Source organism: Silene latifolia, chromosome X (genome assembly GCF_048544455.1).
Source record: "Silene latifolia isolate original U9 population chromosome X, ASM4854445v1, whole genome shotgun sequence".
NCBI lineage: Eukaryota > Viridiplantae > Streptophyta > Magnoliopsida > Caryophyllales > Caryophyllaceae > Silene > Silene latifolia.
Genome location: NC_133537.1, coordinates 286,157,911 through 286,170,123, shown reverse-complemented (window position 1 = coordinate 286,170,123; position 12,213 = coordinate 286,157,911). Strand labels below are relative to the sequence as shown.

Sequence of the window (12,213 nt, the reverse complement as noted above, 5' to 3'; positions counted from 1 at the left end):
AAAGGGACATTGTTTCCTAAATTACTAGCAAAGAGGAAAGCAGCAAGCAAAAAAAAGAGAGGGAAAGGTGGGAACAAGAATATTCAAACTCCTGTATCCAAAAAAGTAGGTTATTTTTCTTCAACACTGACTTATTTTCATTATATATAATCATTATATATTCAAATAACAAAAATAAATATTTTTGTAGTTGTGGTAGAAGATGGTTACTCGACAAGATGGTGGGAAGCGATGGAGGGGAAATCGGATGGCCTTGGGAGCACATACAAGCGTGGTGTGGCGATTCTAACGTGGAGGTCGTCTCAAGGTTTATGAAGGCTAACAAATCACTTTGTGCAAAGATGTTGACCATGTGGAAACAAGTGCTTGACTCTCGCCTATTGGACGACCACATTTCCCATTAGAGTATGTTTAAATGATCTTGTTTCTTAAAGAGTGTGAAATTGTTTTCAGAGTAGTGTGATATTGTTTGCACTATTTAAATTTGATGGTACTTTTATTTTATCATAACTGCTATTTTTTGTGATACTGTTTCTTAAGGGATGTGATATTGTTTTTAGAGAAGTGTGATATTGTCTGCACTATTTTAATTTGGTTTGTGTTAATGTTTGGAGCAGTGAGGTGGTTGCCAAATTCAGTAATGATCAATATCTTGTCAGAAATGATATATTGTCGTTGCTTCCAAATGAGCACGTCAGTAGCAATGTGATTGAATGTTGGTCCCTCATTCTGAACCATATTGAGCACACAGAAAAATGTGAAACAAGTTTGATGTTTTTTGGGATTCGACACATGGTAAGCTGTCCATTTAGTTTGATTAAATATAATCACTCTTTAAAACAAAAATAGGACTTGTAACATATATATTCAAAACAGGAAATAAAAACCGAAGGAGCTGGAGACAGGGAATTGATTAAAGAAAAGATGTTCGAAGAATGGGACGAATTCATTAGAAGAAACACAGTTCCCTGTAACCTGCAAGCAGATCTGGTTTTTATTACAATGGTATGGAAAGAACATTATTTCTATATTTGTATAAATTTCAAAACCGAGACAGTGGAAGTGCTGGACAACACAGAGTACGCGGACTGGGAGCAAACACAAATACACAAAGTTGCAGATTTGGTGGTATGATTAATTGATAGTTCTTTAAAGTATTGGTGTATATTAACATTGAAATAATGGATTTCTGTGTTTGTGAAATTATCACTAATGGTGAACCGTAATATTGTAGGCGGAGCACATGAGTGACTACTTAGCAAAGAAGAACGTGGAAAGAGCAGATGATATAATAACGTTTGATGTTGTCAACATCAACTTCCCTTGGCAAAAGACAGAGATGAACAATACTGAGTCTGGAAACTTCTTAATGATGCACATGATTCAATATGAGGGTGTAATGTTTGAAGCCAACCTGAACCAAAAAGTGTATAGGCGATACTACTGGCTAGAAATGACAGCAGCATTGCTTTTAGCTGACATAAATGAGAACAGAACACCTTTGATCGAAAAAGTAAAAGAATTTTCAGATGGGAAGGATGAAATATGGAAGACATTGAAGCAACAGAGGAAGAACAACGAAAAGGCGAAAGGGAAGCAGAAAGAGGAAGTACCAATGGCAGAAGTTCAAACAAAAGAGAATGCTGATGTTGTTGTAGAGGAGACAAATAAAGAAGATGTTCCGGAAACAGCAAAGGAGGATTGTACTAAGAAACCGATTATTAACACAGAATTGCCAATTCTTCGGCAATCTCATAGGAAAAGGTAAAAACCATTTACAATTGTATATACAAAAAGATAGATAGTAATTAGGACAAAGGTGTCCAGAAATAATAACTGACTGTTGGTATGGATATGCTTTCTGAGAGAGCCGATTCGGAAAAGATGGTGAAGATCGTAGGAACGAGCCCGCAATAACATACAAACGTGGTAGGATTAAGACCGTTGCAAATCCGAAGAACCGCGGTAGAGGTAGAGGAAGGAATTAGGACTACTATATTTGTTAGAACGAAGTTGTAATTAAACTAAAGGGTATGTAATGGTAGTACAAAAAGGAATTTAATGGTAACTTTTTATAATGGTAAAGTAGTGATGGCTATTTTGGATCTCATCTAACTCTTGCTAAAGTGTGATATTATTTCACGTTTGGTGTGATAATGTGTAATAGTTGCTATGATATTGCTTCTCAATATCACACAGGGCTTAAAAAATACCACACTGTTTACTTTAAAATATCATTATGGATATGGATTGTTAAATATCACGTTGATATTGTTTTTAGAATGTTGTGATATTGTTGTGTACACAGGTTGATATTGCTTCTCAGTATCACACAGTTTGGTAAACAATATCACACAGATGAATAAACAATATCACACTATGAATATGAAAGTTTAAGTCTTACGTTGATATTGTTTTCACAATGTTATGATATTGTTGTGTACACAAGTTGATATTGTGTTAGAAAACTGCAGAAGCATATTATGAACTGCCATATTTTGACAACACACAAAACACAAGATGTGAAAATCTTAAAGCAAAAGGCATATATAGTAGTTCGATGTAGTGATAATCTTTTTTTAGAGTAAGATGTGAAATATATAAATGTAAGGTGTGATATTGTTTCTCAGTATCACAAAATACAAAAACAAGACAACGGAGACAAATAAAATAATCAAATATTCTCCGAGTACGAGTATTTTCTATATAAAATAAAGTATAATCTATACTTTAATGAATGTTGTGGTCTATATTAATATAATAGTCATAAAGAATGTCGTCTATTTGCTGCTGCTATAATTAATGAGCGCCATCAACAAAAACTCCTTCGACCGATCAACCATCATCAGCATCATCCTCATCTGAACTACCCTGAAAATACAAAAAGGTGAAATAGTGATATTATTTTATATAAGGAGTGATATTATTTCAAATGAAGTGTGATATTGTTTCTATCTCGGAACAATTACAAACAATATCACATTCTCATTATCCTCAAACGGTGATGATACAGTGTACTACAAAAGTGTGATATTATTTCTAATAAGGTGTGGTATTGTTTCTAAAATTACCAGGAAAATATAAAAGAAAGTTGAGACAGATGTGTTGACACATTCTGTTATCCTCAAATAATATCACATTCTGTTATCGTCAAATAGTGATACTGTTTAGTATAACATGTGATATTATTTTAAATAACATGTGGTGTTGTTTCTGACTCGTGACCATACAGCATATATAAAAAGTTTCATACATAGACTTTTCATGGTGAACATACCTTATTGTCGGCATCAGGTACAAAAGCACTAGGACAGTTACGTTTATCATGGTGAGCCATTTGTTTGCAATTACGACAAAGCCTTTTAGGCTTCTCCGCTTTAGCTATGCATTGTTGCTTTTTGGAGATCATTCTCTTCCCACTACCCTTGTTCGTTGCCTGACGAGGTGGTAGAATCCTCACCTCAGTTGAGGAACTGCACCCAAGAAGCATCTCCAACTCCTTCTCTTTGGTCATTGACTCTGATTGTGGATTGAGTTTCACTCTGAATTGTTTAATTGTGTCAACAAGATCAGTGATGTCCTTCGTAGACACATTCTTGAGCACACTGATGGTCGCGTAGAACTCTGACCATAACTTGCACATTTCCATCTTTCGTAAATCAGTGGCGTCAAAATCCTCAATTAACTCACCATGTGGACCATAAAGAGGGATCTTATGTGCATTCTTGGTCCACCGCATAAGAATGTATTTATCGGGCAAAGTGTGTACTTGTTTTCCGAGTAAACCCGGATAATGTGTCTAGAAATAATACCCTTCCCGTTGAACAACTTGCAAGAACATTCAGCGTCATTCGTTAGAGAATTGTAGACGACTTGGTAGGTCTTCTGCGTTCTGGCATCAGCAATACCAATTAATTCTACACCGTTTGCAGGTGGTGTGAAGCCACCAACACTAAGGGAACAAATAGAAGCAGAAGCTTCTACTTGAAAATCTGCTGAAAGCAAGATTTGTATAAACCTTGGAAGCATGAGCTTCCAACTTAAGAGAAGTCGCTAATTGTGGAAGAGTACAATCATCGTCTCTATCAAGTTATTTTTGAGTATGGCGTTGTACATCAATGGCGCTTTGAAACCGCATCAAGAATTCAACAAGTGTACCATGTGCATTTTCAAAACGCTTGAAAAAATTATTCGACTCTCGAACGTTGAGTTGTTCATAATAGACAACCCATAGGAACATCACGAAAATAAGCTGGGATCCATTTTCTCCTTTTTCTAAACATGGCTGACAACCAGGAATTACCTTCAAGGTTATGCTCATTGACCAACTGACACCACTTTTCTTCAAATTCAAGAGGTTCTAACTCAAAGATCCCAAACAATAGCATTCAAACGGTGACAAAATCGGTCTCTTTCGATATTACAGCCCAACCTTATCGGTAAGCTTTTGCATGATATGCCACATGCAATATCTGCGCTTAGCATGTTTGAAGACAGCACGCAAACCCAGCTTTTTTCCAGCACACTGATCAGTTATTATACAGTGTGGCTCTCGTTGTCCCATAGCATCAAGGAACTTTTGAAAGACCCACGTGAACGAATCTTCATCCTCATGAAATAGCAAGGCATAAGCAAAAGTAATCGACCTTTTGTGGTGGTCTACGCCAAAAAAGGAGTGAAAAGCATACAATACTTATTAAATGTACCGTAAGTTGGATCGTAAGTGATGTAATCACCAACAAAGCATAGTTTCTACGAGACTCTGCATCACACCAAAATGCACGAACCAAGCATTTACCAGAATCCACCTCATAAGCAAAGTAAAAACCTTCAGTGGTATCACGTTTATCCTCAAAATAGTTAACAAACAGTTGAGCATCCCGGTCTCCTATGAAACATTTGATATCCCTTCCAAAATTCTTAAAATCAACCAGTTGAGCTCCAACATTCTCATAGCCATCTACATATTCCTTGACATTTCTAAATGCCCTTGTTGGCCCTTGATTAACCCTTGAATGATCAATAATTGTCTGTTTATGGTAAAGATGGAGGTGCCTGTGTTTTTTTTGAAACTGTTGATTTCTAAGTGAACAAAGACGGTGATTACGGCACTCACGAAACTGAAAAACAACATAACCATCCTCATTATAGTGAAACTCAATCATAGCAGTACAACCAATCCTAGTTAATTTAGTGTTCCTGATATCAAAAGGCCTGGGAGTTGCCTGCTCCTTTCCACTATCTAAAACAGTAGCCTTCCTCTTACGATCTCTAAAACCTTCACGGTTGCAAACAACAAATTTATACTTCACATCACCAGAAACAGACCTTTTTTGAGAAGACTTCCTAGGTTCAAAACCACATGCTTCTGCATACACATCATAAAAACTAATAGCTCCTCCAACGTCCCAAACAACTGGCCAATATAAGGTTTAAACTCAGGTGCAACATTCCTTGTCCACAATTCACTACCACCAGGTGTGGAGTCCAAAAGTAGTTGATGCACACGAGAAGGAACAAAATGTTGTTCAACATGTGGAGTAGAACTAGATGCATCAGGTGGTTCAATGAGAACAGTAGAAGCAATTGAAGATTCAACAATATCATTACTATCTTTAGAGGTAATAGCAGAGACATGAAGATCATTACAGGAAGAAGAAGTTACATTACTTGTAGGATCTGGCAAGAAAAGTAAAATGTAAAATAACAAGAAAAAGTCTTAAAGATATGGACGAAATCAAAATCACACAAGTGGCTGAACAATATCACATATCCATGAAAACAATATCACGTTGTTTGGGAAAAATATCACACATGAAGATGGAAAACGATATCACAAGGAATGTTGCAGGAACAATAACACACAAGTGGCTGAAAAATATCACATGTCCAGGAAAACAATATCACGTACTCTGGAACAATATCACACATGAAGTTGAAAAACAATATCACAAAGGTGAATATACAATGGTACATATCAACATAAACAATATCACCAGGTGTAGAAAACAATATCACATATTGAGCAAAATAAGAACGTCAATGAACAAAAAATATGTACCAAAAGTATAACGAACATGTGATTGAAAGCTGAAAGTACAAAATAAAGAGAGAATACGCAGAGATTCGAGAATACGCTGAAAGTATAAAATTAAGAAGAATAACATACCAGACATCGCAATGATGATTGAATACGCAGAGATTTTGAGCAGGAAAACCTGGAAATCAAACAAAAACGTACAGAATTTTAGGAAGCACAAAAGTAAATTGAAAATAACAAATAAATCAAGATGAAATTCAAAGCATATAAACGAAAATAAGAACAAACAGAGTAAGATAACAACGAAGGCGAAACATAGAGACGAAAAACGGCAATTACGTACCTGAATAAAGGAAATAATTGGAATAATATGATAATTGTGAAGAATGAGCAGCAAAACCTGGAAATAAAACAAAAACGTACCGAATTTTAGGAAACACAAAATTAAATTGAAAATAACAAACAAAAGCAAGATGAAATTCAAATTATTCAAACGAAAGAAGAACAAACAGAGTAATGTTACAACGAATTCGAAATTTAGGGACGAAAAACGCCAATTACGTACCTGAGCAAACGAACTAATTGGAATAATATGATAATTGTGAAGAATGAGGACGAAAAACGGAGATGACGCCTAAATTCTAGGGTTTTCCACTCAACAATGGAGGAAGAAGCTACGAGAGAGAGAGAAAGTGGAAGGGAGAAGAAGAAAAAGGAGGAAATAACGGTTTTGGTCAGTAAAAAGTGGTTTATATAGGCAGGTGTTAAATTACAAATTTGCCTTTGCTTGTTTTCACCCTAAATACCTATCATAGTATTAATCCTCAATCCTCAAATATATAAGTAATACTCACATGATCTCATTCCTATATATATATATATATATATATATATATATATATATATATATATATATATATATATATATTTGAGGATTGAGGATTTGTGAATACAATATCACAAGTTCTTCAATAAAATATCACGAAAAATCAGACCTTTGTTAAAAAAAAAAATTTTTTTTTTGAATTTTTTTTTTTTTTCACAGGTGTTTTTTGTGTGTGATATTTTATCGAATAACCTGTGATATTGTATTGAAGAACTTCTGATATTGTAACACAATCCTCAATCCTCAAAAAGATAGTGTATCCTCACATGATCCCATTCCTATATATATATATATATATATATATATATATATATATATATATATATATACAGAGAGAGAGAGAGATTTTGAGCAATATTAACTCAGGATTATACATGGATATTTGCAATATGAGATACTCTTAAAACTTGAAAATCATATCAAATCGATTCAAAATCTTTCCTTGTAACGAATGAGATATCATTTTTTGAGGATGAAATTATTTTTCATAAAAATAATGTAGTCCTATAGACGCATTATATATGGTGTAAGTGGCTTAAAAGAGTATTTGTGAAATCTTGTTTCACATGTGGCTCGGCAAACTAATGAGATAATATATAGTCGTGAGCCTTGTCTTATTGGTTACCATCATTATTCCTTGAAGTGAATATGAAATTGCACGCATGATAGATTTGATTGGACGAAATATACCAACGACAGTGGTTAAGTATGAGCATGTAGATATTTTCATGAGTTATGTGTTCATTTGAAAACACTGCTTTTTCCCACCAGAAGTGGATATTACTTCACTCTTGGAATAAAAGTGATAATTTGATCAACTTATGATATATTATGAAGTAATTGGCGGAATAATACAATTAATTTGAAAGTTGTTGAATATTGCATCACCCCTGAAGGGAATAATTGATTCGTAAGTTGGATTATAATCAATTTACATGAATGTGTATGTCATCATTATATGTTGATGATTATAATTGTTGATCTTATGATAAAATTATATATCGAAAAAAATACTCAAAGAGTAATATAGTCATGTTCCCTGAAGGAATATTGATGAGTCTTGCCTACATATATGAGACACTTGTTGTGTTCTATGTCACATCATTTATCTGGCCAGATATGAAATTTTTATTTGAGTTTATATGATACGAATATTGCTAACTAGATGATTAGCATGAGATATTATAGCAACTTCAAATGCGGCGTGTGATGAAGTTTTCGAAACACGGCCAATGCTTATGAAAGATTGACACGGATTCTGGGCAAACTGATAAAGTCGACATGAAATGATTAGATGTGACAATTAAGGCCATCCGGGTTCATAATATACCCGTTTTCATAAACCTGGAGTTTATCATAAAGAAAAGATAAGTGCTGAAATTCTCTAGTGTAGAAATTTTATGAAAGGCAAGCCACTACACTGAGTGTAACACCCCCATACTCCAAGTGCCTTACTAGGACCACTTAAGGCATGGAAGTGCTACCATCTCGATTACCCGAGGCAATGATAACCATAAGACAATAAAGAAACGTACTTTAAAAGTAAACATAGTTTAAGTGATTACATGATCAAAACCAAAACTGATAAACTGAAATACAAGGTTCTCAGACGGTCTACTGCTAAAACTATCAAAGCTACAAAACACCGTCTAACACAGCGGAAGACTTCTAACTGCCACGTGATGACTCATCCCAGCTATCCCATACGCGTCATATCATACCGCTCAATAACTCGCTCACCACCCCCGAATGGATCACCACAGTTTTTAAAACATTAAACGGGGTCAGTACTAATCACACAATTTATATAACCAACAGTACAATAAACAACACAGCTCAAAGAGTCACACACAATCACCCACACCAATCAATCTCCGTCACCGATCGTCCACTGACCCGACCACGCCAATGGGGGACAAAGAATGTACCCACCAAATCCCCGCTCATCATACCGAGCGATAACCCTGTCCCCATTAATGTGCACATCCCCTTCCGTGGCGGGTTCCACGAAGGGCGAAACTAGGGCGTGAAGCCACTCCCGCAAGTGACTCCACTCGGTAGAGAACGCATCTCGAGAACCAGAGACAAACAATCGGAATCACAATACAACATCAACAACCGTCAAATCAATCAACAATCACTAACTACAAGACAATCACCACACATTATGTAATTAATACGAGTAGGGAAACCCTACCCGGAATGAAGAACACAATCGGACGGTCTCCTCAACAAATTTTGTATCAAAATTCCTCTTTACTTAATCCTCCTCCTAACATATAATCACATAATTACTAACAATCACGAAACTAACACAAATCCCCAATTCCCAAAATTAGGGTTTAAACAAAGTTAAATAAATACTATAAAATTGGTATGTAGATCTTACCCTTGACGCAAGGATCACAAAGGTATCAAGAAAGGTAAAATCCGACCTTCCAAGCTCCGGGATTTGCCAACAATGCGATTAAAGCGAATGACGTAGTTTGATTTCTCTTTTCACAGTAATTAGGTTTTAAAAAGTGTTTAAAGAATAGTGACGGAAGTAATATATACTTAATCGCATTATTAACAAAACCCGAGAAATCAGGCCCTCAGAAACCGCTACTCGATCGAGTAGCTAAGGTACTCGATCGAGTGCCCCTTACTCGATCGAGTATCCACGTTACTCGATCGAGTACCCAACAGTCGAAACTATTTTAAATCGCAACTCACCCTTACTCGGCGAGTAAGGCCTACTCGATAAAGTACCCCGAGACTCATAAATACGTAGTATTACGCCTTCCCTCCTTAAAAAGAACTTCGTTCCCGAAGTTCAACCCATACATAAAAACAAACATACTAACTTGGTCAAGACGCAACAAAGCTACTAAGAACTCAAAACAAAACCCCAACTTATAAAACATGAAACCATGAACCCTTAACACCAAATCCACCAACTATTCCTACCTCCCCACATCGCTCACGATGTCGTATCAACTACATCATAAACTCTCCTGACACTAACTCCATACACTACCAACTACCATCCTCTAACGCTGCTAGCTCCATAATATATCATCCACTACCAAATCCAAAATCAAGACATTCATAGACATCAAACGGAATGTTACATTCTACCACCCTTAAAAGGAACTTCGTCCTCGAAGTTTACTCACACTCATAACCTCATCATCCAATTGTCAACACTAGTGAAATATTCTCACACTCCTAAACATCACACTACTACAAGCACGGCCATGGCCTTTTAACAACATCAACCACAAAATATACAACTTCATTCTTTATGCTACACCAACACTCTACTGTGAATATACTACCATATGCACAACTATAAAAATCTCTTTTATCGCATCCTACTCCTCTTAAGATAAATGTTACGTCCTCGTAACTCACTAATACTATATCCTTAGTTATATCTTCTCATTATTATCATCACCATCACATGTCATAGATAACCACCTATACTCTAAGCACTCGCCATGCATATATCCAAGGCTCTCTTACTTAAACAATTCTCATACTTCAATTCACTCGTCACACCCCTAACCTGTACCTCAAAATCTTTAGCTTAACCCAAAACTTCAACTTTTCCACATTACCGCAATACGATATACCTCTCTATATAAACTATATAAAACTCCCATCATCAAAAGCATAACTCACGATCCACACTTGTTACGTACACTCACACTAGCTCCTCAAGTTCTTTTCTTTCATTACCACAAAACTCATACATAACTTAACATGACACCAAATCCCAATACCCTGCACTCACTATCTCAACAAAAGATTATGAACCACCTGCCGCTTTCAGATCATTACAACACATGTTCCACGAATCACTTGCCATGACTATGACTACCGATGCCTCATCTTAAAACAAGATCAAAATTACTGTAACAACTTCTCACAACTATGTCCCATCAACAGAATGTCACTATACCATGACAACAACGAAAACATATACAACTCTCTTTCATATCATATTTTACCCTCATTCCAAAACTTAACTGGTAAGAAACATCAATAAACAAAACAATTGTCTATCTGTACAAACTGAAACTCACAGGAAGCCACATCAGACAAAACAACAATTTATGTGTAACTGGTATGTACTTTCGAAACTCGAATCATAAACATCTCGCCTACTCCACCACAACCGGTGACGGCATCGCAACACCGCCACCAACAACACACGGCGGTCTGAAAATACCCGCATCACAACACTAAATACCGTGCCCGGATCACCACCCGAGGCACCACAACCACATCGATAGTCATCACAACTTACACTATCCCATAAGCACTGACTCAACATAACTTCTCGGACAAGAAAAACTTACTCAAATCCACTTTACTAAATCACAAAGCAACATATTATATGAATTAAACAGATAATAACCTCATGAACGTCATCCCCTTATCACATCACGGAATAGCATATATCATGAATACATACAAGTATAACCAGTCATGCCAGATCAATCAAATGATTCCTTTTTGAATATCATTCAATTAAATTACCGTGTCCAACATATATCACAGAACATTCAGATAACAACTTTATAACTATCACACCATACCACTTCCCGTGAGGTCAGAACCTCGCACAAACATTTATACACATCATAGACCCGTAATCACATCCACCTAGTCAGTCCTGATCACGTAAGTTACCACTTGATAAAGGTTACCTGTCGCCCGAGCTTAACTCATATGCCTCTCATAACATATTCCCCCATTCGCATAACCATCACCCCATGCCAAGTATAACCATACCATTACTATTCAACTATTAGCACCCGCTTCATCTGACCACATCTTATACTTCCTAACAACCATACATATCAATCCGGCCTCTACAAAATCAACCTCATTAGAATTGCTACCTTTCTAATATACCATCACCCTTAACCACTAGTCACAAACCATAACACTACCACTGTCCGGGCATCAAACCTCTTACACTCATCTCTAAACATCACGATTTCTTTCCTATCTGTGGTTAACATCCCAAATAACGAACATCAAATCCATCAACAACATTACCTCAACATTCTTCCCAATACTATCCTTAATTGTATAGTCACCCGGCTCACCACCAAAGTCTCATATCATGCAGATATTCTACCAACTTCTTACTCCCTTAATTCCTCGAAACTCATGATTAATCATGTTGTCAAGAAACTTCTGTATAACCATTAACTTACTTACTCTTGATAGTATCATACATCTCGACGATTCCTTACTTTTATGTCACATAACTCCGGTCAACATTTTCCTA

At 36.1% G+C, this 12,213-nt stretch overlaps 2 protein-coding genes across 2 annotated transcripts; one reads left to right on the top strand and one right to left on the bottom strand.

The window, feature by feature from the left end:
* The first annotated feature begins 1,002 nt into the window (after nt 1–1,002).
* On the top strand, nt 1,003–2,107 carry LOC141620244 (uncharacterized). Its single transcript, XM_074437166.1, has 2 exons — nt 1,003–1,128; nt 1,235–2,107. The coding sequence occupies exons 1-2, from the start codon at nt 1,003–1,005 to the stop codon at nt 1,766–1,768; spliced, it is 660 nt and encodes a 219-aa protein (XP_074293267.1). The 3' UTR covers nt 1,769–2,107.
* Nucleotides 2,108–3,681: 1,574 nt separating this feature from the next.
* LOC141620242 (protein FAR1-RELATED SEQUENCE 5-like) lies at nt 3,682–7,590 on the bottom strand. The gene is made up of 8 exons (XM_074437165.1): nt 7,552–7,590; nt 6,384–6,440; nt 6,170–6,218; nt 5,329–5,679; nt 4,707–5,278; nt 4,433–4,609; nt 4,159–4,342; nt 3,682–3,992 (listed from the first exon to the last, which is right to left on the bottom strand). Exons 1-8 carry the CDS (start codon nt 7,588–7,590, stop codon nt 3,682–3,684), a joined length of 1,740 nt encoding a protein of 579 aa, XP_074293266.1.
* Nucleotides 7,591–12,213: the final 4,623 nt, after the last annotated feature.

Bases quoted from the DNA above. Each gene is read 5' to 3' on its own strand.
- LOC141620244 (XM_074437166.1), top strand. From the start codon at position 1,003: ATGGTATGGAAAGAACATTATTTCTATATTTGTATAAATTTCAAAACC. The intron at 1,129-1,234 runs GTATGATTAATT...GTAATATTGTAG, and splicing joins ACAAAGTTGCAGATTTGGTG to GCGGAGCACATGAGTGACTA.
- LOC141620242 (XM_074437165.1), bottom strand. From the start codon at position 7,590: ATGCGTGCAATTTCATATTCACTTCAAGGAATAATGATG. The intron at 6,219-6,383 runs GTACGTAATTGC...TTTGATTTCCAG, and splicing joins CAATTATTTCCTTTATTCAG to GTTTTCCTGCTCAAAATCTC. The intron at 3,993-4,158 runs GTACACTTGTTG...TGCTTTCAGCAG, and splicing joins GCGTTTTGAAAATGCACATG to ATTTTCAAGTAGAAGCTTCT.